This window comes from Chrysemys picta, chromosome 1 (assembly GCF_011386835.1).
Source record: "Chrysemys picta bellii isolate R12L10 chromosome 1, ASM1138683v2, whole genome shotgun sequence".
Classification (NCBI taxonomy): domain Eukaryota; kingdom Metazoa; phylum Chordata; order Testudines; family Emydidae; genus Chrysemys; species Chrysemys picta.
Genome location: NC_088791.1, coordinates 259,406,740 through 259,432,034, shown reverse-complemented (window position 1 = coordinate 259,432,034; position 25,295 = coordinate 259,406,740). Strand labels below are relative to the sequence as shown.

The 25,295-nt window shown below is 39.5% G+C and overlaps 1 protein-coding gene across 1 annotated transcript in view; it reads right to left on the bottom strand.

The window, feature by feature from the left end:
• Window positions 1-25,295, bottom strand: part of ABCC4 (ATP binding cassette subfamily C member 4 (PEL blood group)) — a 225,654-nt gene that overhangs the window by 112,757 nt on the left and 87,602 nt on the right. Inside the window, 6 exon segments of the mRNA XM_005305004.4 lie at window positions 9,004-9,150; window positions 12,335-12,435; window positions 12,859-12,896; window positions 14,766-14,906; window positions 17,568-17,783; window positions 18,976-19,072. Of these exon segments, the coding sequence (XP_005305061.1) occupies window positions 9,004-9,150; window positions 12,335-12,435; window positions 12,859-12,896; window positions 14,766-14,906; window positions 17,568-17,783; window positions 18,976-19,072 (740 nt within the window).

Genomic DNA, 25,295 nt, shown 5'->3' with positions numbered 1-25,295 from the left:
CTTTTGTCTGTCTGTTGTTCTCCGGAGAGAGGAGACGCAGAGCAGGAACAGGGCTAAACTATGCCGTAGAAAGCTTTAAGCCAGGTATGAAAAACCATAAGATCATACCTAGAGACTACTTATCTGAAACCCCAGATATGTAAGTAAATCAGGGAATGTCTAGGAAGTGTGATTAGGGTTATTTCTTTTATTTCTTATTGGCTTGTGGACTCCTCTGTGCTAACCCCCAAAAGCTTTTGTTTTGCTTGTAACCTTTAAGCTGGACCTCAAGAAAGTTATTTTGATGCTTAATCCTTATAAGTGGTTCTTTTTAAATCTAGCAAAAAGTCTAAATTCCAAATGTATTTTCTTCTTTTTTGTTTTTAATAAAATTTACCTTTTTTAAGAAAAGGATTGAATTTTTGTGCATATGTTGTTTAATTCGTTGGTAACAACAGGGCCGGTGCAACCCATTAGACGACCTAGGCGGTCGCCTAGGGCACTAACATTTGGGGCGCAGCGACCGCGGCAGCCGGATCTTCGGCCGCCCCGGGCGGCGGCGGCATTTCGGGGGCGGGACCTTCCGCCGCCTCTGTCGGGGGCAGCATTTCAGGGGCGGGACCTTCCGCCGCCTAGGGCGGCAAAAAAGCTGGCGGCGCTCCTGGGTAGCAACAGCTGATTTCCTTTGTGTTTCTTTCTCAGCTCTTCCCCAGAGGGGTGTGTGAAAGGGCTTGAGGGTATCCTACAGGAAGCAGTTCCCAGGTGTGCCTTTCTGGGTTCTCAAAAGCAGGGTTTTTGCACTTGGGTGGTGGCAGCATCTACCCATCCAAGGTCAGAGTGAAGCTGTAACCTTGGGAGTTTAATACAAGCCTGGAGTGGCCAATATTAATTTTTAGAATCCTTGCAGGCCCCCGCCTTCTGCACTCAAAGTGCCAGAGTGGGAATCAGCCTTGACACCATACAAGGGCAATAATTTACTAATGCAAAAGCTATTTAAATATTGGTATCTGTCAACACACCTAGCCCATCAAGCTGTTGCTTCACCTACCCACCTAAATACTAAATCATATTATTTAGAATATGTTCATACAGTGGAAGATAATGTCACTAATACCCAAGTCTGGATTCCCTTTAGACTTCCTGCATTTCTACCCATATTAATGCATGATGTGCTGTGATTTAAAACAGCTGACAAAGCATCAACATACATCTTTTTCTAGAAAAAAAAAAAGGAAAAAAAACCAACACTAATTTATTCTGGATTGTTTCTAATGGTTTGGCAATTAATTCTAGCTGTTACCTTTCCATTTTCTAATTAAACATCAGAGTAGTGATCACTTAAATACTATTAAGTGCAGAAATCTCGCCACTCCCCCAGCTACTGATTTCTATAGTTCAGGTTTTAATCTGGATTTCTGGAGTAGGTAGACTCTCAGATATAGCGTCATCCCAATTTTCATTCATATCTTCTACTGAAATTTTTATTTTGGATTGTAAATCTGAGAAGTGTTTTTTCATCCCAGTCTTCTTCAGGAGTCTCACATGCAGAGAAACAATCTTCAACTGTTGCATAATCTGCTAGATGCTTACAGTCTGGTATGAGACTAATTAACTCATCCAGATGCTGCAGTGCAGATTACCCAGGATCATCTGGAAGAGAGAGTTCCATGCAGTACAAAACAGAAAAGCACGGTTAATGAAACATTTTTTAAATTGTAATGCTCTTCAGTTCATTCCAACTTGCAGCAGCTCAGTTCACAGCACCCAGCAGGTTGATGTCTCTGCAGGCAATGTTGTGCTTTAAATTGTATCCATTTTATCAATTAGAAATGACATTAAACACTGACAGAAGGTTTTTAGTAATTTGATTATCCCAACATACGACTTTAAACACAAGGTGCAGTTTCCTGGAAGCTTTTTGGTTTCATATTTCAAAGACTCATATAGCCGTGACCAAGGGCTCTGTCCATAAACAGCAAAACAGAATGACTTTTGCATGCTCTCTTTTGTTTCCAACTCACAACAATCTTAGAAGCGTCCCACAATTTTTAAGCAACTAGACTAATACTTTCTCCATCCCTCAGATCACTTATTACTAGTTTTTAAACCATACTTGTCTACCAATTTGTATATTTCCAAAGCCGTATTTTATGGTGGAGTCACACTAACTGGGCTAGTCTTCAGTATTACAGTTTTAAATCGCTCACACATTGTTTCACTAATATTATCACTCTCCATTTCTTTCCTTTTGAAAGTGCCTTGGACCATCAATGTTTCCTTCCCACCTGTGGTGAGTTGTTAAGATGTCCTGAATCTGTTTATAACCATGGCATATCTCGTCTTCCCCTTTTCTGCGTGCCACATTCATGAATGACTTTAATTCAGTCTTCTAAATTCAACACTTTTAATTATGTTCCTTTCCCTTTGTCAGCTCCTCTCCCTACTCCTTTACATCTGGTTGAGATGGAACGGCTGCCTTTCTGACTGCTTCAGCATAGAATTGCAGTATCAGGGCAGGTCAGCATATGGTCAGAAATGAGATTCACAGCAGGCCATTCTTTTGCAGGGGGTCTTACTGTGAGGAAGATGGAAAATCTCTGTGAAGGGACTTGAAATCTTGTGCCAGTAAAGCAGGACACTGCCAGTAAAGCAGGACACTGGAAGTGGCTGCAAGCACAAGCGTCACTCTATTTCTGTTTCAAATAATGTGCAGTATTCTCCTAAACAGCTTTTATAATATTTTAATTTTATTTCACACATTAGGGGTAAATAGAGTGAATGGCAACTTGACAAACTGCAAAGGTTTGTCTCATTATCAGCTTCTGACTGAGCTTCAGCCAATGGATTATTACAAAGAAAAATAAGCATAAAGATGAAATAGGTTATGATAATAGATAATAAATGTAACCAAAATTCTGGTGTAATATTTACTAACCTTAGACTACTCCTACAGTAATCCATTTTATAAAGGTTATTGGCAGAATCACAATAGTAATCAAATATACGTGAGTGTAAGGCTATTTAAATTCATAACAAAAGCTCTGAGACTATTATCAGTAAGTGAACAACTCCCATGTAATATCATTCAATATCACACCCTGATAAGACTAAGTACATATAACCATTGTTATATGAAAAAACATTAAACCTTTTTAAAAAAAACAAAGCATATGGCAATCAAACAGGTTTTAATTACCACACCTACTTTAAACTACACACAGTTCCATTCAAACACCCAAAAATAATATTTAGAGTGTTATGTGGTTGTTCAGGCTCTTTATGATTGATGGAATCTATTGTGTTGGCATTTTTATAATGACTCACATTTGTTGTTACTAACAAGGAAAAGGAGTGTGTTTTATTTTATAATAAAGGTTGTCTTACAGTGACTAACTCCTTCCTTTGAACATAAACTAACAAACCTGTGTACATGTGAATATGTTTTTAAAGTTGGCACACGGAAGAAAAAAAAACAAAGCCTGTGGAACTTGAGCGAATATGAAAAATATTCTACTTAAGAGAGCTGTCAAATAGCTATTATCCTTACTCACAGTTCCTTGAAGTTCATCTTGATCACAAGGAAACATCAAAAAACTATTTTAAAAACCCAGTATATAATATATCTTGTTATAAAAGGAAACCAATTGAGTAATTTCACTCATATAGGCATATAACCAATTTTCTGGCATTGCTACTGAATATTTTATCAGCAACGAACGATAACACTAACAAAATATTTTAACATGAAGCCTTGTAAACTGCCTGCCCCATATGTCAAAATATCACCTACCATAAATCATAGAATTTAAGACTAGTATTTGTTTAAGCATGCTACTTATTCAGCAGAATCACTTGTGTGAACAAGCATAGATTAAAGTACACTAACTTAAGCAGCTTTGCCATCCAACTGATAGAGCTATAATTTAACCCCATTATCAGTGCTGTAATTTTCAGACTGCTGAAATACCATGCTTGTTGAAAATATCATATGTTTAAATACTTTAACAGCATTGCCCATCTGAAGCTACTTTCAAAGAAAACAGACAAGCACTTGTGTATTGATGAACATGCTTTTCATCCTACAAAGGAACTTCCTCTGTCAAATTATAGGTGTTCATCAGTTGACCTATGAACACCAGAATTAAATAATCTATGCCATAGAAAAAAATAAACTGCATTATAAAACCAATTTCTTTTATATTTTTATCTCCCACATTTATAGTTGGGATTTACTTTTGCCTCATGGCTAGTAGCTTTCAGTTTAGTATATCATTTTTGGCTGTATTTCTTTCTATGATAATGATGCCTGAATCTCAAAAAGTTCGGCATGGAAGCACCCAAAAGACTGAATGCTTAGTCACAGCTTATCCAGCCCTCTTGCACAAATGGGCTGAAAATTTCACCAAAACCAGGACATTTCTTGCAAGACTTTCAGTACTTTCTGCTGCTGAGCAGGCCAGAAATGCTGTCAGGGCCGTAGTCCACAGTATTGCAGCTCCTCTTGTTCTAGTCCCAGCCCGAAACTAAGAGTGCTAAAAGTACTAAGCGTCTGTTTGTTTGTTTTGTTTATAAAAATTTAGAAAATTTTGTGTACATCTCAGTAGTGCTTCTGGTTCTAGACAGAGCTTTGCGGGGAAAACAGGTTCCTATTTTATCTGGACAAATTCATGCATATGTATCATTCCTATGGCACTTAACATGGCAGCAGCGGGTTTCAGTTTACTAAATTTAAACAGACAAATTATGCAGACCACCCACAAAAACTAAAAATTATTGCAAGCACTAGTATCCCTTCTCTAAAGGGGGGGTGGGGGAGGGAGGGAGAGAGAGAGAGAGAGAGAGAGAGAGAGAGAGATCTGCCCACAAGATCCAAGAAACAGAAAAAATAAACACCATTATTTAAAAGCTATGAAACTATATTTCAAAGTAGGAGCTCTCAATTAAACAATCACTCCTTTCTAACCCAGAGTTCTGTCAAATTTGATGACAAATGTTTCTTACAGACAAGTGGAAAAAGAAACCAACAGAAGTGTTGCTAGAGTCCTCCTTATATGAGTCAAATAGGTAAAATCCATAAAGTTACCTGCCTCCTTTGGTGACAAGACTACACAGTTTATGAACTCTAATCTCTTAGGCTTGGTCTACACTACCCCCCCTAATTCGAACTAAGGTACGCAACTTCAGCTACGTGAATAACGTAGCTGAAGTTCGAAGTACCTTATTTCGAATTAGTTCAAACTTACCTTGGTCCACACTCGGCAGGCAGGCTCCCCCGTCGACTCCGCGGTACTCCTCTCGGCGAGCTGGAGTACCGCAGTCGACGGCGAGCACTTCCGGGTTCGACTTATCGCGTCCAGACTAGACGCGATAAGTCGAACCCAGAAGTTCGATTTCCAGCCGTCGAACTTGCCGGTAAGTGTAGCCAAGGCCTTAGAAGGCAGGCAGAGAACTTACAGTGAGAATAATTAAGGGACAATATTATATGTGTATGTAATCAAGATAATACCACTGAACCATATTATTGCCCAATGTATAGATTGAAAAATTGAAAGTCCAATGCTGAAAGATTGCTTCTAAAAATAGACCAGATGAATCTTTGTTATTTTTCTAATAAACTGTTGTAATACTAGACCAGGATAAAATAGATCATGCTGCCCTCTTGTGCTAGACTTGCAAAAGAGAGCAAGCCTTTATTTGTGCTGGAGAACAGATGAAGTGGAACATATGAAGCATTCACTATGAAGTGGAAAATGTCCACAGTTTCCTCCTAAGAGCTAACCTGGAATGCATGTTCAGACTCCCAGACTGGTATCTGGATGGAGGAGCAGAGGAAAGTTTGAAGAGCAAAGGACAACTTGTATATTCCTTTAAAAGAATGTAAGTAAGTTTTATTAACCAATATAGACAAGCAATACATAATAAAGTCTGAAACCCAACAATGGGATATCACATATAAATCAAACATTATTATGATGACTCCATAATTAGGGGTCTGTCGAGATCCACAGCTAAAACTGAATTTCAGTGCCCTAATTTCCAATCACCACTTCTGCACATCGAGTAAAATTTTCAGAAATGTTTAAGTCATTTAGGCACTTCAGTCCCATTTGCAATGAGACTTAGGCTCCTAATGCTATGTCTACACTGCAAGTAAAAACCAACCTGGATGCTGGGACCCTCCAGGCTCCATCCTGAGCCCAAATGTCTACACCACAATTAAACATCCCCTTAGAACCACATGCCATGAACATGAGTCAGCTGGCATGGGCAAGCCGCGGACATCTGTTTGTAGTGTAGATATACCCTAAGTCACTTTGGAATATAGGATGTAGGTGCTTTCTAATAATGTTACCAATAAGTGACACACTTAAACAATCGATACTAATTGCGTTTTTACATGTGTCATATTACATAATGGTAGACTCTGCCTACTTAAAAACCTTTATTTTCATTATTAAAAATAATATTTTTAAAAAACACTACATATTTTTCTATTGTTTCTTTTATTTCCTAAAACATCACGACATCTAGATTTCCAAAATTATTCCAGATTACCTCAATCATTCCTAATTTATACCAAGACACCTTTACACACTTCTGTAACTGTCAAAGCAGCATAAATGGGTTTTCATGTAAAGGAGAATCAGGCCCCATATCTCAGTTGTAAGTTCATCAGTAAAATATTTTTAAAACGTTATTCCCATTAATCATCTTTACTGATTTGAGATACACCACTGGGAGCTGATGGACGTGTCATGATTCATCACCTATTTCCCTTTTCCAATGTCACTTGCCTAGCCCTGCTTACTAGCCCTAACAGGAACTATTAAGTGCTCAACACTTTTGCAAAATCAAACCACTTATTAGTTGTCTAATTGGATTTAGGAGCCTAATTTAGTCCACCATTTTTAAAATCTTGGCTCTTGTATTTAGTATTAGTGCTTATATTTTCAGTGATCATATAAAGAATGATCCTACTGTACTACAGAGAAGTAAAGAGATTGCTAAGATTGCTGTGGGGACGTTAACAATGAATTCCTTAACTTCTGCATTACTACAATCTCATCCTTATTGGTGCACATAACAGTGTAAATATAATATAAGAGCAACACAATACTTTCAAAATAAAGTTGTAGTTCTTTTATTTAATAAATAAATAATAATAATAATTAATAATAATACACTTCTTTTAATAAATGGAGACACCTTGGGCCCAGGCAAACTTTGCTCCAGTTCAAAAGCTACCTGCATAGGAATTGATAGCAAAATGGAATCCCTAAGGTGAAGATCTAAAATAAGATGCAAGGTTTTCCAGGCGACTGAAAGATGGTGCACATATGGTGCTCAGCACTAAATTGCAGAACTGCTGACTGCTGCAACTTTGAATACGAACAACCAGAGTTTCATATGAGAGAAAGAAGATGTGCAAAAGTAACTATACAAGAATATCTTTATATGCTACCACTAGCAAATGATGTAGGAGAAGGAATGACGTACACAAAAATTATTCCTAAATCATAGAATAACTACTGATAAAGGAAACATCCATGTAAAAGCCATAGAGAGATCTGGGTAATAATGGTGGATTTGTTCTGTGCATAGCTGTTAAAACACAAATAATGATCTTTTACATCACACTTTTTATCTATAGGTTTCAAAGTACGTTATAAAGCAGACTGGTAAGTAATGCAGACTGTAGGCAGCTACTTAATTCTATCCCATAGATATGACCTAGAGATTGTTATAATAAATTATGTTCATTGAGCTTACTACAAGATGATTACATCTCCCCTCAGATGGGGTTACTGTACCTTGTTAAACACTTCAAAAGGGGGAAATGCTGCATATCTGGTGATATCCCCCTTGGTTGGTCCTGCCATTCCTCATGACCAGCTCCAACAGGCATCACACAAACAGATATATCCTGCTCCACTGAGCACCAGCTCTCCACTCACCAGCCCCCTAGCTGAGCATACAGTTTCTCTTCGAGCCCTCCAGCCTAGACTGCCACATACCCATAATGTTGGCGCACAGACATAACATGCATTTACACATACATAGAGGTATGTTCAAAAAATGGTACCATGGCTATCTACTGCACTTATAATCTCACATCCACTGCTTTTTACTTCATATGAACATTTATACAAAGGAAAAATAATAATTCTCTCAATGAACAGCAACCTAGACTTGTTCTCACAATCCTGGAAGATGTTTTATAACAGAAAAACCTCTATAGGAACACATCACATCATCCTTCCATTTCTCAAAGACCAGTGATTCTCCTCTTGGTATTTTCTTTCCCCACTCCTCCTCACTCTGCTTCACTTTCGCTTCCTTTCACTTCTCCCCCTCCTCAAATCTTATAATCACATTACGAATTTATGAAGTGTACTTTGCATCCAAACACCTTTCCCTTTTCCATTTAAAGATACTGACCCAGATTATATCTTTTAAATTGCATAGTTTTGTTTTCTATCAATTCTGGGTGTGTGAGTGGGTTGTTTTTACAGTCACTGTCCAAACTGTTGTTTCTACACATTTTTGCACCGATAAAGCATAGTTTAAATAGATTTTTTAAAATAATCTTGGTACACATTTTTGCCAGCCACAAATAACATTTAGGGTCAATTTTCCAATGAAAGACACTACAGATTCCCTCACAAAAATGCACATATACTTGTTACACCCAGAAAAACTTAAACTCAGGTTCACAAATCAAGTAATTAGTAATGCAACTGGTAGATAAGTGTGCAATACCAACATAACAGTTTCTGTTTCCAACATATGCAAATGCAGGATTAGGTAGATATCCAGAATAAAATCAGTCAGTTACTAATATGCTTTAAAAAAATGTAACTCTAGCTTTCTAACTGATATGATGTAGTAGTAAATATGAAGATTTACTTTTTAAAAAGCAAAAATGTGTGAGTATCAGAAGACAATGTGGATTACCACACGTTTCATTTTTCTTACCATACTTAATGATGTATAGTATGTAATTTTTTAAAATGTTCGTCTTACCTATAGGGTTTCTGTCAAAGAACAACACTGGAGCTTTCAAAAGTGATTGAAACATTTTGTTGTGCAAAGTTTGACCAGCATTCACAAGAACTGTGAATACCAACAGACTTCTCACTATGCCAAACAGTACTGTAGTCACCGTCAAACCTAAAATTAAACAAATAAATACAGTCACAGTATATACACAGATCTATCTCTTTAATGATACAGTGCGAGAGCATTTTGGTTAAAACTACGTACATTTTGTTCAGAGCTGTGTTCAGACAGTTCACATGAAGCAAATCATAATCTTAAAGCTTAAGACTCAGGATGAATGCTCTCTCCAGTAAGAAGCATTATTATAAACTTGTTAATAGCTTAATTTATCCTAAAATTAACTGTCAATTTAAAGAGTTTATTTTTTATACCATTTACAAAGAGGCGTGACTTTATACCACCACAGGAAATTTCATTAACTATCTGACAGTCTGTATAATATCCTTTGCACATCCATTCTGTCACGTAATTCTTTATATAGTATTACACATAATTGTGGCTTATGTTGGTCACTATTGAAAAGTCAACATTTTCCAACAGTTACTAACCACATAGTAACCAGTTATTTCCTATTCTAAGGATAGGGGAAATTGGCTGCATTTCAGATCTCACTGTATAGCAACTGTGGGAAATGGTGAGTTTTTAAATGTCAACCACTTTATATAGTCTATCAATTGTACCATGCTATTTGCAGTAGCTTCTGCTGGCTTGGAGTTCTACGTCAGTAACATATCCTTTACTTTTCTGAATCTCTGTTTTATACAAAGGTTCAGAAGGAAATACTGTAGCATTTATTTCCCCCCACATCACGCAGGATCTGAAACAAAATATAGCCTTTTGCCAAATATTCAGAAATGATAACAATAGGTATAGATCACATTAGACTATTAGATATATCCTTTTGCATTTGGTTTTTAAGATTTTTTGGGGTGGGGTTTAAACTTGATTTCTGTAAAATGAACATTGTACCAACCTATTGCTTTCAATTAAAAACAAAAAACAAACAATTCTATCCTTGAGATATCTTAAAATTTCAATATCAAATGTATCTTTATTTTGTTAGCATACACAAATCTTGCCTTAAATCTGTATAATTACTTTATTATTTGTAAAATGATTTGATTGTACAATCATAAAATGCCAGATTCTGCCACCCTTACTCATATTGTGTAGCCCCGTGGAACTGTGTAACGCCAACCCTAGGACAGCTGGAGATTAGTGCTTGAGCCTCTACTGCAGAGGTGGGCAAACTACAGCCCGCGGGCCACATCTGGCCCGTGGGACGTTCCTACCTGGCCCCTGAGCTCCTGGCTCGGGAGGCTCGCCCCCGGCCTCTCCCCCGCTGTTCCCTCTCCCCTGCACCCTCAGCTCACTCCACTGCCGGCACAATGCTCTGGGCGACGGGGCTGTGAGCTCCTGGCGCAGTGCAGCTGCAGAGCCCGGCCTGACCCAATGCTCTGTGCTGCGTGGTGGTGTGGCTGGCTCCAGCCTGGCAGCACAGCTGCCTGTCCTAGTGCTCTGGGCGGTGCAGATGTAGAACCGCCAGCCACCGGTGCTCCAGGCAGCGCACTAAGGGGGCAGGGAGCAGGAAGGTTTGGAGAGAGGGCAGAGGAGTTCAGGGTGGTGGTCAGGGGGTGGGGGTGTGGATAGGGGTCGGGGTGGTCAGAAGACAGGGACTACAGGGGTTGAATGGGGGCAGGGATCCTGGGGGGGAGTCAGGAATGAGAGGAGGGGTTCGATGGAGTGGCGGGGGGCAATCAGGGGCAGGAGTTCTGGGACAGGGAGCGGGGGGGGGGGGGGGTGGTTGGGGCAGGAGTCCCAGGGGGGGCTGTCAGGGAACAGGGCAGGTTAGAGGGGGCAGGCATCCAGGGGAGGCCGTCAGGTGGCGAGAAGCAGAGGGGGTCGGATGGGGGCGGGGGACGGGCCATGCCTGGCTGTTTGGGAAGACACAGCCTCCCATAACCAGCCCTCCATACAATTTCCAAAACCTGATGCAGCCCTCAGGCCAAAAAGTTTGGCCGCCCCTGCTCTATTGCATGAGCACACACTAGAGGCTCATGCACTAAGCTCCAGAGGTCCCAGGTTTGATCCCACCCGCTGACAACCAGGGTCTGTCAGTGTTACAAGTGGGGGCTCATCCAGGATTTCAACTGGGAAATCTCTGATGCTCAGGACGCGCTTCCTCAGCTAGGGGAAGTATGTAACTCACACACCACCTGAGTGTGGTGTTGCTCTGTCCCATCTAGTGGCACCGAGACCACTTAGAGAGTAATTAATGAGTCTGCTCTATGCTCTGTAAGTAAGGGTGGTATCATCTGGCCCTTAAACTATAAGGTTATTAGGGCATGGATTTGCCTTCCCTGTGCTCTCTGTGAAAAGACTAGTATACATGGAGGAGTTATGAAAACAATCAATCTGTATCAGAACACACGCAGTGTGTGTTTGTTTCCCTGATGTCCCTCAGGACCACCACATAAATGAGTGCATGAAATTATTGTGGTTCATAAAAGTTTAAACAACTATATTAAACAAACTAAAAATAGTGATAACCAGTTAAAATTTGGGGGAAGCTTCTTATTATATATTTGACTTATTTTGAGGGTGGTATGTAAAAATCAAGTACTACTGGCCAGATTTTGAAAGGTATTTTAGATGCCTAAAGGTGCAGATAGGCACCCAGTTGGATTTTTAATAGCATCTCGGCATGCAACTCCCATTGATGGGAGTTAAGCACCTAAGCACTTTTGAAAATGCCACTAAGCTCCTATCTGCATCTTTAGGTATCTAAATGTCTTTAAAAATCTGGTCCTGTGTACCTATCAAAGATGCTTTATTTTGCTACGGAACTTCAGAAGGAACATACCCATCCTGACTTTTAAAAAGCCATCACTGTACATAAACAAAAACTGGAACAGAGAGTTGCAAAATGAGGATCAATTTCTAATCCCTCTTGCCCACACATATAATAACTGACGATTTAGCTGAAACAACCTATTAGTATAGACAATCACCACAAGTTTACAGTGACTGCCTTTTTGAATACTCAATTCCTGGTTTACCTTCCAAAATCCAGTACAGAGCAAATTAAGAGTCTGCATTCAATCTATTGCTTCGACGAGAGTTTTTTCTTTTTTAATTATTCCAATTAATTTAGTCAGGAAACAAGGCTCAGTCTGCTAATCTGCTCAGACATTACTGAATCACTGTTAGAAATCCTATTTTTCCACATTGCTACTTAAAGTGTTCCTTTCAAAACCCTCTATTATAATGGAGCAAATGATTAAAATATTTTTACCTGCATAAATTCCTAAATAGAAGCTGAGATCTAGATGTCTAGTCTCATTTATTCCATTATTTCCATGTGATGTGACATTCAGCTTTTCTTGCTGATTTGACCTACAGAAATGTATGCAAAAGATAAATAATAATCAATACAACAGAAAGATCACTTAAACAAGGCATTATCTAATCATTCTGAAACTGGAAAAACATACCTGAAGTTTGCCATATCCCTGTACATTTATCAAATTATTCACATGTACCTTCTATTACTGTTAAATTGAACTTCAATCAACATCTCCAATTCTAAATATCATCTGGGTTCATGCTGTCATGGATTATACATGGGTACAGGCTATTATGAGTCATACTTTTACTGCAAGAACTTTATTTTCTCCCACAAATAAAGTAAGAGGGGATTAGAAGGAAGGTTGAACAAACTCTGAATTTTCTTGGAACAGGCTTCCCCTCCTCCCCTATATATATTACTGTTTTTTATTAATTATACAGCCCTTTTCTGCAAGAAGTCAAATAACCTACCAGTATGAAAGCCACCAATCCTGAAGCACATAAGCAACCTTGAATAAATAAAAGCAAACATTTGCATTAATTTACAAAAAGTATATAGTACTAGAGAACTAAATTTCCTCAGCTATTCTTCTATGTCCCCTGGTAAAATCGATCATTAAAAAAATATGCTGCCCATCCCAAACCTGCCTCTCCCCTTCCCCCTCCCCCCATACTATACTGAGCTGGTGCATATATATTTAGGGCCCAACCTCATTCTTCAGTTAGTTGTACACCTCACTGCATATTTAGTAAAATCAAATACTAGGCATCCATATGAAAGTGGATGAGCTGATTTTTCCAAGACCAGCAGTGATTTGCAGAGCATATTAGGAGAGCTAGAACCCTCAGCCTCCATAAGGCAAGAAGTTACCTGGTTATGAGAACTGCATGATGGTGGAACAAGGGGAAAGCAAGGCATTCAACAAAAACCAGCCATAACAACCCTCTCTAACAGATGTTAATTCATATAGCAAAGGGCTGGGTCTTTCTGTTCCTAAACTCCCTATTGTAGACATCCCAAACTGCTTCTTTCTTAGTACATATGCTCACAGGCATAAGAGCCAACTCCTGACGTTATCAGTTCAGAAGTTTATTATGATGTCAAAAGGAAGGAAAAACTTAAAAGAACTCCCCAACCAGAGATGACTATGATCTTACAAGCTCTGTAACAGAGCTTAATTTATCTCAAAATCCACCTCTGTTCAATTCAATTAAAATACTGTAGGTCTACCCAGAGAGATCAGATCATATTCACCATCTTCCCAAACATAGATGGTCTCAATTCAAGGACCTTGTGCAAATTCTCTTATTTCCTCAAACTTATCTTTGAAGCCAAGACCAATCATTTCCACAAAATTCCTTTAAACCTTCTCACCACAACACAGTAACAAGTCCACATCATACCATCCTCAAAATAACTTCACTGGTTCCCCATTCACTTCAGGATACAGTTCAAAATTGTTCTCCTTGGTAAAAAATCCTTCACAAACTTGCTCCAGTTTGCTTCACACATATAGTCTTCCTCTATTCCCTGTTCCCTATTCCTTCTACTTGGTAAACAACAGCCTCTGATCTCTTTCCATAATCTTCTGTCTGATGGCAGGAGAGTCCACGAAAGCTTATGCTCTAATAAATTTGTTAGTCTCTAAGGTGCCACAAGTACTCCTGTTCTTTTTGCGGATACAGACTAACACGGCTGCTACTCTGAAATCTTTTCCTCTTAGCTCTTATGTCAGGAACAGCCTCTGTCACTCTGTCTTATTAGCCATACAGCATATTTCAATTCTGAACTGAAAACACATTTTCTCCCATAGCAATACCTCAAATGCAATCTATGGCTGCCATTATTTTTATTTAATTTAGTAATTACATTATGTATGTCTGAGAAGGGTAGTGGGATACAATTTGTATGACTGGCAATATAAAATAAATTATACAACACAAAAGTACTTTAAATTGATCAGTAGGACTTTGAACTGAGGATTATTACCTTAATGTCCCACTGGAGTACAAATTTAAACTACAGAAACAACATTCAGATATTATCAGATTTGATCAGGTATACTGCCAAGTATTAAAATGTATCAGAGGGATAGCCGTGTTAGTCTGGATCTGTAAAAGCAGCAAAGAATCCTGTGGCACCTTATAGAATAACAGACGTATTGGAGCATGAGCTTTCGTTGGTGAATACCCACTTCATCGGATTTATGCGACATGCATCCGACTATTGCTGTATTAAAATGATTATACATAAGAGCATCATGTATCAAAAGCTTTTCACTTAAACATCAGAACAACTGTTCAGTACACAATGTTAATGTAAACACAAAACATAAATCTATTTCTTTATTATTTGTGGCATCCATCAGATATCTTACCTGTGCCAAAATATTTAGAAGTAAAAGTATAAAAATTACGAAGTAGTTTGCTCCAGCAGCAAAATATTTCCTGTAAATCTTGAAGTTTATTTTTCCCTCAGACCGGCTCTCTTCTGGCAGTGCAGTCACCAAAGGTTCAGTCTATAAAAAATAAAATGGATAAGAAAACTAATGCTAAAATTCAAATTAAAGTCACGGTTCCAGAAAAAGTTACTGATAGATCATAGTTATGAATCAGCAATATAGTAAATAAGGAGATAAAATTATACTTATTAAAATATTTTTTAAATGTTAGAATTGTGACACAAAAGCAACAGAAGATAGGAAATTCAATCTAACAGCACAGTACTACTCTAAGAATTTGACTCTGAAAAACGGGATTCTGGGAGTTCCATCTTTGTCTCTCAGTGACTCCATGTTAAAAGCACTTATTTTACAAGTAACCAGATGTATGTTCTAACTGCCAGTGCTGCAAACTAAACCTCAACTGAGAGCCAAACTGAGTTTTTTCTCTCTTGTGTATCAAGATCAGTAATAAAGGTTCCAGAGACCAAGATCACAATGTGGAAAAGCATCCATACTCAGAAAGAACACTTAAGCGTGTATTTATATACTTCCCTGAATAGGAACAGTTTAAAACATGTGTGTTTCTGAATCAAGGCCCTAAAAAACAAAAATAAAAAAAACTATAGAAAAAAGCTACGCACCCTAGTCCTTTTAATGGATCAAACTCAACAGGAGCAACTCCCTTGAAACCGTTCAGATCGCAAGAGCCACAAAATTCCAGCCAATTTCTTGTAATAAATTCTCTGAAGAGTAAGTGCCCAGAAGGGAGCTTGTAGTGGGGAAAACAGAAGGAGAGGATGACAAATGGAGAAAATTAGATTGAGGAACGGGGAAAAAGAAAAGTTAATTACAGAGCACACTGAAAGAGCAAAGAGAAGGAGGAAGAGAGAGACACAGACATGAAAAAAGCAGTAAATGAACAAAAAAGGAAGAAACAAGAGAAAATTTGCTGAGAGTATAAGCAATTTTTTGTAATTGTATTATCAATATACAGAAAGACTGGTGTTAACATAATACAGTGAAATACACAATGTTTCATTTAGCTGTCCAAGGATATGATTGTGTAGGAACAGGGGGAATGACAGACCCCCGCATTGTGGATGGGAGAGGAGCAGAGGAACTCAGTATACACACACCTAGGAGAGAACAATAATCTGTTCTGGGTTTGCATGTTACTTCTGGCACTTTGCATGGTTTGGGCTGTGACGCTGGCAACCAGGTGCCAACTCTTCCCAAAGCTTTAGGCCTCAGCTGAGCACTGACAAATTCATTTCTGGAAACCAGTCTGTTTCACCTGCGTGTTAGTATGGTTAAGATGGGTACTGAACTTATAACAATATGTTTAGTGTTTAGACTTTATGAAATGCTTGTAAGTGAGATTAATGCATGCAGCAACTTACAATATCTTTATTAAATGCTATAAGGTAATATTTATGTTTTTGCTTTGTAACTGTAAAAACTGTTTGCTCTGAAACTCAGAACCTGTCAGGAGGGGATCATCTCCTCCTCATCAAGAAGGGCTATCATAACTAAATGAGCCACTGTGGGACATCACAATACAAAGACTTTGTTAATTGCCTTTCATAGCCATGAAGAGGCTACTTGCAAAAGGGCTCATCCCCTCAGCTTCTGAATTCTGGGAGAAGGAAATAAAAATAGTCGACAAGAAAATTTTTCATCTCTCTTTTGCTTTTTGGACTTTTACAGGGCCGGAGCTATGAAAGAGAAGCAGATACCACCAGGGTCAACCCTAAAAGACATTCATAGTTGATAGATTACTACAATTCTGCCACCTTTTGGAAACCTGTTTTTATCTTGTAATAATTCTCTCATTTCTTTTTCCTAGTTAATAAATCCTTAGTTAGTTTACTATAGGATTGGCTACAAGTGTTGTCTTTGGTGTGAGATCTAAGGTATAAATTGACCTGGGGTAAGTAACTGGTCTCTTGGGACTGGAAGCAACTTGCATATGTTGTGATCTTTGGTGTACTGCAACCAACTATCAGTAAGTCCAGCTAGCCTGGGTGGCCAGACAGCTTGGAATGCCCAAGGGGATGTCTGTGACTCCACGGTAAGTTGTTATAGTGAATTAGGAGCTCATATTTGTTACTGGGTTGGTGAAATCTAATTATAGAATTCACAACCAGTTTGGGGGTCTCTGCCCTGCTTCTTGACAGTCTGCCCTGAGGTTGGCACTCAGATAGCATGACATGGGCACATTTGATGAAAATATTGAGCCCACTGGCTTTAGTACCAGCTGGTGGGGAGGAAGTTTAAACAAACATAACTGATCACTGACAAATTACAGTAAAATATCAAGTTTTGTTGGCCTAAAATTACGATTCTGAACAGTCTTAAAATACAGAAAACAAAATGCAGAGAAGAACCCTTGCCCCTCCTTTTTATATGTATGTACATATTCTCTTTTTTAGAGAAGACTAAATAATGGTATTTATACGCACAGGGATGGAGAGCACATAGCCCTTATGTATTCACATATTTACAGTCCATCTCTCTGGCTCGGGGGGTTAGAGCAATGGTCTGGAAATGCAAGGGTCACAGATTAGTTACATGTGTGCCAGGGAAGTTGTCTTGGATTCAGAATCTCCTCACTGGTAGCTTGACTTCCTGCTTCAGTGGTCATCTCTCCTCAGTGTTAGCCTACCTTATCATAAGAATATCACAGTTTGAAAAAAATTAACAAGTAATATGTTAATTCATATTTTATGTACTCACAGGTGGCTGTTCTACTGCTCCATCTTTCTGTGACTGCACCAAGGAATCTTGTGACCAGACAGAGGACTGTGAAAAGGTACGGTTCCTTGCTGACGTCATAGTGGAGATTCCAGGAATTGGTGACTGTTCAACCTCTTCATTTTTTTTCAAAAGGGAAGCAAAATCGATTCCAGAACTCAGGAACTCTGAATAGGTCCCTTTCCCCACCATTTTACCCTACAGCAAAATATTTTTTAAAATGCTGTTCACATTGTGTGTGCATATTCTGTACAGGGTGAATTTAACAATCTGTTGCATACATCTTCATTACTGGAGCCCCATAGCTTTTGACACATGTACTGTCTGTAAATAAAAGCTCAAGAGATTTCTTAGAAACCCTCACCTCATAACACTGAAAGGTTAAATCTTTCCAATTATCCATTCTTTTTCTGTAGCAAGGATTTACAGGCAAGATCATTACCTCCCCAAACCAGCCCCTTCATGCCAGGTAAACGGGTCAGAGTGCTATAAAGGGACCCGGATCTGGACGGGGGAGTATTCCTTCATTGCAGGACCTGCAGAAGGTAGCCTTACAGCTTAGAGGCAGGCTTCCGTATCATAAACAGGTCTCTTAGCTTATGTGATCTGCCAGGAGTTGTGGAGGCCCCCAGAATTGGGAGGTCTTAAAGACACCTTAGCCCTCTACTCCCCATGCTCTTAAAGGAGCCACACAGAATTTCACCCCATGTGGTCCAGCCTAAAAAACCCCAATGCAATCCAATCTTTTGCACCTATGCCAGAGATTACTGTATCTTCAAAGTGATCTGACAAGGAAAAAAGATGTGTTGTAGCCTTTTTTTTTTTTTTGCAACTTTATGAAGTATAATGAAGGCCTAAAGGGTCCTGCTTCTCCCAATCTTAAAAAATAGGGGGACGATCCTGCATATATATATTTTTTTAATCTTGAGTAAGCTCTGCTTTTGCTGGAAGACTAGTTGGTCTCAGATACATATGGCCTTTTCTCAACCTTTAATTAAAAGGGAACTGAGGTGCAGAGTCTAATAAATACTGTTTCTCCTACTCTTCCCACTGCCCCACCTATTTATTAAGGCACTAAAATAAATCTTAACAATGAACAAAGTTTTAAATGCTCAATAAAAATCACTTCCCTACACACAGAATATACAATATGATAATATGCCAGTTCACATTTTTCAGGCAAGGTATTATAAGAAAACTCTTCTCAGCTTCTGGTGTTAATAACAGATACACTTAACAAATGTCTTTAGGAGACATAAAATATATTTATAAACGGTAATGATATTTTATAGAAAATCACTTTTCCTAACGCTTCACATTTTTATCTTCCGAATATGAATGAGTAGCAGCAACAGCTGAGTTTTAAAAGCTAGCCAGTGATATCAGTTACCTCTTTTAAAATCAAAATCTGGTTTACAGCATGGAGGTACTGCAACTGATGAGTCACTAAAATAGAGACCTTTTGGTGCAAGGCCTGATAAATACACCTGCAAACAGAAGGAAAGAAACTGACAGCACATTAATGTTCTAAAACATTTTTGTACATTACAGAAATATTTAAAAAACCACATATATTAATTACTTTGTCTTCAAGGAAGAAAAATACCACCACAGGACAAGCAGACACCCAAAATAATGTACTTGTCAAAATTATGTTAGCTTGGCATGTCTCTAATACACTGAACACTGCACTATGGGAATCTCTTATTTAAATACTGTATGCTTACAAAGTAGGTGAAATAAACCAAACTATGAATGAAAATTTCTGATTTAAGAGAAAAGAGATTACTAAGGAAATGTTAGAATTTTGCATTAAGCCTATTATTAATACACGTACATGTCTTAAAGTAAACAGGGCTATGAGCAGAACAGACCTATTTAATCAAAATGAAATTCACAGAAGTGAATGAAGTTAGGCAACATATTGTAGCATAGAAAATTATCCAAAAACAAGGGCAATGTGCAACTTCTGTGAGCTAAATTTCCAAAAGTTTGTGGAGTATGTAATTAATGCCAACAGGAGGAGTGAACATTATTATTGGCCTGGACCATATTGACTCCAATATGTGTATAGCAGGGGATCCTTCAAGCATAGCTCACCCTCTTCCATCCCACCTTCACAGAAAGGGGGCTCACCTGTCTCTGTGGTATCATCCCTCTCTCATGCCCCAGATGGAGGGGTGACCAGGCCATATTTCAGTGTGTGGCATTGCGACCTCACGAGGACACACTGCTCACTACCATTCTTAGATGTTGAAACTGAGAAATATTGCCCTGAAAATTTTGTGAATAGTAAGGTATGTTCTTTTAAAAGGTTTCCTAGCCTACGCACAGACAGCAGGATCAAAGGGCTGATTTATTCAAAGTAGAATCGCCTTTATTGAAATCAATGTATTAATGGCCCCAGTTCCATATAGATTACATTAGAAAGTCTCATTTTGTAAAGGGATGGAGGTGCTCCAAGTTTAAAAAAAAAAAAAAAAAAAAAAAAAAAGGTAAGGGGGAGCATGATTCAAAAAAAAGGTTGAGAACCCTGGTCTAACCTGTTCTTAAAAACCTCCAATAACAGGAAGTCTAGTTAGGTCCTATTCCAGTGGTTAACTATCCTTACAGTTAGCAAGTTTTTCCTAATATCTAATCTATCTCTCTCTTGTTGCAGATTTAGGGCTTGTCTACACAAACAATTAGATTGCAGCAAGATGGGATGTAAATCTACCATGCACTAGCCTGCTGTGGTCTACCTGTCCACATGCACCCTGCAAATGCACATTAACAGTTCGTCACAGTGCTTTGATCCAGACCTCTTTGAAATGGGACTAGCTCGAAGCATATTATCGAACAGTTAATGTGCATCAGAAGAATACACATGGACAGTTAGACTGTGGCAGGCTAATAAGGGGTAGATTCACACCCCACCTTCACACAATCTAATTATTCATGTAGACAAGCCCTAAACTGATTACTTTTTGTCCTATCTTTAGTGGACATGAAGAACAATTGATCACTGTCCTCTTTATAACAGCCCTTAGATTTTCTTCCCAGGGAACCTAACCTACCAGTTCTTTGTTAAAGTCTGCTTTTTTAAAACCCTTTGTTCTGCTGCTCTCACTCATTCCTTTCCTTAAAATCATATATCATTTCATGTTCATTTTAATCCAAATTGCTTTCCACCTCCAGATGTGCAATGAATTCCTCCACATTAGTCAGAAGCAAGTCTAAAACGTGGAATTTCCCTCCAAAATTACACAGTTCTGAAGTGCAGATTTGGCAATAGTCAAGTCTTGCACAATTGACATGTTTAAGGTCCAATATTTCACAAACTCGCCAAGCTAGGAATAGGAGCTTTGTCCCACTGGAAAAGAAGATTCTCAGATTTCCCTGGAAATGATACTTGCTTCTACCCCTGGAAGGACTCAGGATAATAATATCACTACAAATCTTAGACTCTAATTTTATAAATACACAATTTTAGTCATTTTGGAAGTTTTTTTTAAAGGGACACCAACTTCAAAGAAGCAACATTTCGGTCTAAATTTTTTTTACCTGCTATTGTTCCAAGTAGCACGTAAGATTACTACTATAACTGAAAGATTAGAATGGGAAAAAGTATCTCCATTTCTTTATTCTTTTCACTCTTTCCTATCCATAGTATCAGTTGAGTTTAGTCAATTTCAAAAATGACTTATTTAAATTGGTCGGTGTTATTACACTATTAGATATAACTGTGTTCTCTCCCTCCAAGTCCTATACACTTGCACTCGTGATAAGTAAGGCTGTGCCAACATTGCCCTTCACTTTGGACTATAGAGTCTGAATAGCAGCATGCAACAAAGCGCTGCATTTGTAACTCTCCTATGTGGACACTGATGGCATGAACTAAAAGGTTCCTCATTCTCACTAATGTAATCCAGTTTGAAGACTATTTTTAGTTTTATTTTAAAAAAACAACAACCCTGAGATAGATAGATATGTACACATTTTAAATTGTGTTTTTTCTCCCCGAGTGTTCTCTTTTTGGCACCTTATGCACATGCTTAACTGTACTCCTGTCAGTGCTATTGATTTCAATGGAAATACAGTTGTGAAGTTAAGCACATGCACAAATGTTTGCAGGATCAGGGCCTTTGTTATTGATTTATGTTTGGTTGGTTCATTCACTCTTATTTTCTTCTCTTTTTCCTGTCAAGTTTTAAGGGTTGGGAGAGTAAGATCCTCTAAGTATTTCTGCAAATTTCAGTGAACTTTATTTAAACTTAGGTTTTTAGAAACTAAGTAACAAAGTCTTTTACTAATGGAGGTCAAAATTCTCTACAACTTACTAAAGAACAAAGTATGTGGTATACCGTGAGGAGATGCTGAATGCACATAAACTTCTATGATGCCATTTCTCCTTTCACACTTATTTTGCTACATATATTCCCATTTCATGAGATGCTTCAGCATGCACTGTACTAGTGGTGTAGTTGAACTACAAGGAAGAGAACTAGCATAATCTGACCACCAAGCTCTCCACAAATCACAACTTTAGAGAATATTGTAGAGTTGTACTTGGGTTTGGGTTGACCAGATACATGCTATTTTTTTTATTTAGCATTAATATATTGAAATCTGTACTGGTAAAATCAAAAGGAAGAACAGGTTAGAGTGGGTGAAATAACATGCTCATTTAAAGTTCTCATTAAAAAGTTCTCCACTTCTCTCATCCCATCCATTGCTCTTTGCTTTGCTGTTCACACAATTGCTATCAGGACTTTGAAACATTCCACAGCCTGATATTCTACAAATACAAAAGATCATGCTCAGAGTTCAGTTCTATCTAGCATGGTTGGGAACCAGCAGACTTTAAAGCATATACCAAAATTTGTTACTCATTTCAGCTAGCTGCTGAACACCAATAAAATGTAGACCTTTCCCAAATCTACAGCTGTCAGGGAGGTATCAGAAGAAAACTTCTGCTTTCAAAGAGGTATCCCTGAAGACCATGGATGGAAAAAAATGGTTACTAACCTTTTTGTAACTGTAGTTCTTCAAGATGTGTTGCACATGTCCATTCCAACATAGCTGTGTGCGCGCCCCAAACACAGTCACCAGAAGTGATCCCCTCAGTGTACCCGTTGGGTCGGCTCTGGTGCTGCGCACTCTTAGCGCCAGTATAAAGGGCCTGGCCAACCCTGCACCCCCTGGGTTCCTTCTTTCCAGCAAACTCTGGTGTAGAGATGTAGGAGGGCGGGTCTTGGAATGGACATGTGCAACACATCTTGAAGAACAACAGTTACAGAAAGGTTAGTAAACATTTTTTTTTCTTTGAGTGATTCCACATGCCCATTCCACTGTAGGTGACTCCCAAGCAGTTGTATAGGAGGTGGGATCAGAGTTCATGGACATGGTGACTGTAAAACAGCTTGACCGAAACTGGCATAATGAGTAGAAAACGTATGCACAGACGACCAAGAAGCCATTCTGTAAATGTCCTGAATAGGCACCTGAGCCAGGAATGCTGATGATGAAGATGCTTGCACTCTTGGGGAGTGGGCAGTCAGGATACTGGTGGCGGAACACCCACCTGATCATAACACGTGAGAATGCATGACGTGATGCATGACGAAAGTCTCTGAGCAGAGACAGGGAGACCTTTGACCCTTAAAGCAATCACTATGAAGAGTTGGATGGATCTACAGAATGGTATGGTACCGACACAGGGGGGGAAGAGCGAATACCTCCCTTCCTGTTGAGGTAGAACATGGCTGCAGTGTTGCCTATAAGCACCTTCCCGAAATATGAGGCAAGACTGCTTGACAGACCAGGTGAATTGCCCAGAGATCTCTGACACTGATGTGTAGCAAGAGCTCTTATGGAGACCATAGGCCTTGAATTCCGAGTGGTCATAGGTGTGCTCCCCAGCCTAGCGCTGATGGGTCCAAGACCAGGGAAATTGTCGGACCGTGAGAAGGGAATGCCCGCGCAAATCACCCACGGGTCCAGCCACCAATTGAGGGAGGTGAGGACCAGAGAAGATATAGTGAGGACCAAGTCCAGATAATGGCGGTTAGGTGCATATGCTGAGGCCAGCCACGGCTGGAGGGACCTGAGGTGTAGTCATGCATGCTGCACCACAAACGTGCATGAGGGCATGTGGCCCAACAGCCTCAGACAAGAATAGGCTGTTATAACAGGATGGTCCCTGAGGAGTACTATCAGGGATACGATTATCTGAAACCAACCTTCTTGGAAGAAGGCTCTGGCCTGGGTGGAATCGAGCAACATTCCAAAAAACACTATCCTCTGTACTGGAGTGAGGGTAGACTTCTATGCATTTATTAGCATGCCTAAATCCTGGAATGTTGACTAAATGAGGTGGAGTCCATGATGGCCTCACTGAGAGGTAGGGCTACTCATGACAGGGGTCAGGATGTCAACCAAACTATAGGAGGACTCTGACTTCCTCCACCTATATGCCCAAATTTTGGACGATCCTTTTCAACAAGTCCTGGTGGGCCTTCTAGTCATTATGGGGAGGTGACGCACCTGCTCCTGACATGGTAATGTCAGGAGAGGAGGAAGAGGAGCCTCACGCTGGCTGAGGGCACTCCTCCTCACCTTCTGCGCTGATTGGATCTCAATGCACCTGCTCCTGGTACACGGCAATGGCCTTGGTACTGAAGTCTGGATTGGGTGCTGCCCAAAGGTGTGGGGGTGCCCTTCCTTCAGAGGTCAGCAAATAGGAACGCCTTGACTGGGGTTCCTGCATCGGGGGAAACGCCCACAGGTTCCAAAAAGGCCACTGCATGGTCACAGGCCAGTGACCAGGAGGCCAAGTACCCGATGGTATTCCATGGCCCAGGTGCACAGCCAGGTAGGGACGACTTGAGGAATGCCAGGACTGACTCCTTGGACGGGAGGAGTACAACCCCTTTCTGACTCTGATGACAAGGAGCCTCTGCCTGGCAGCCACGGCTCAGCGGTTCCCACCGATCCCGCCGAAGTCTGCATCATTGGAATGGACATGTGCAATCACAGAAAGAGTTGTTCTCCAAGTCTTCCTCCCACATAATAGATCTTGGTTTTACTCTAGAATTTGGAAAAGATGACTGAAAAGAACTTTTACTTCTTTTCTGAGTTTCTAAATATCTCATTCTACATGCCATTTAGCAGCAATGGGAGATCACATGCCATTGAACCAATGTCGTCTAGCCTCTTTATGGTGATTATTGGTAGGAAAACATTATTATTTGTACTGCGATAATGGCTAGTAGCCCCAGTCATGGACCTCACTGTGCTAGGCACTGTATGAACTCAGAGTTAATGGATCTGGAAATATCAGGCTAGAAGATTAACCCCTAAAGGGTACTTATGCCCTTTCCTTTTTTCTTTGTACTCTATTTAAGACATTAAAATTGGAAGTGGCAGTAGACACAACACATATTTAACAGCTGTTATAGCCCTCCCACAAGAAGCAGAAAAGGAAACAGCGTAGCTCAGACAGTGTACATGGGAATGCAGTGGAGAGAATCAGAATATATGAGCTTTATAAGTGATCATGGATGCACACCAATCATAGAAGGCAAAATTCTCCCCTGCACACAAGGCTAGCACAAAGCCTATATACCACTAAAGTCTTATTTAAGCCCTATAAAGCAGGTAGTGCTGGCTCACAAAAGTGTATTTCAGATACTGAAAGAAACAACAAAATCAGTCTGATGGAATGAGAAT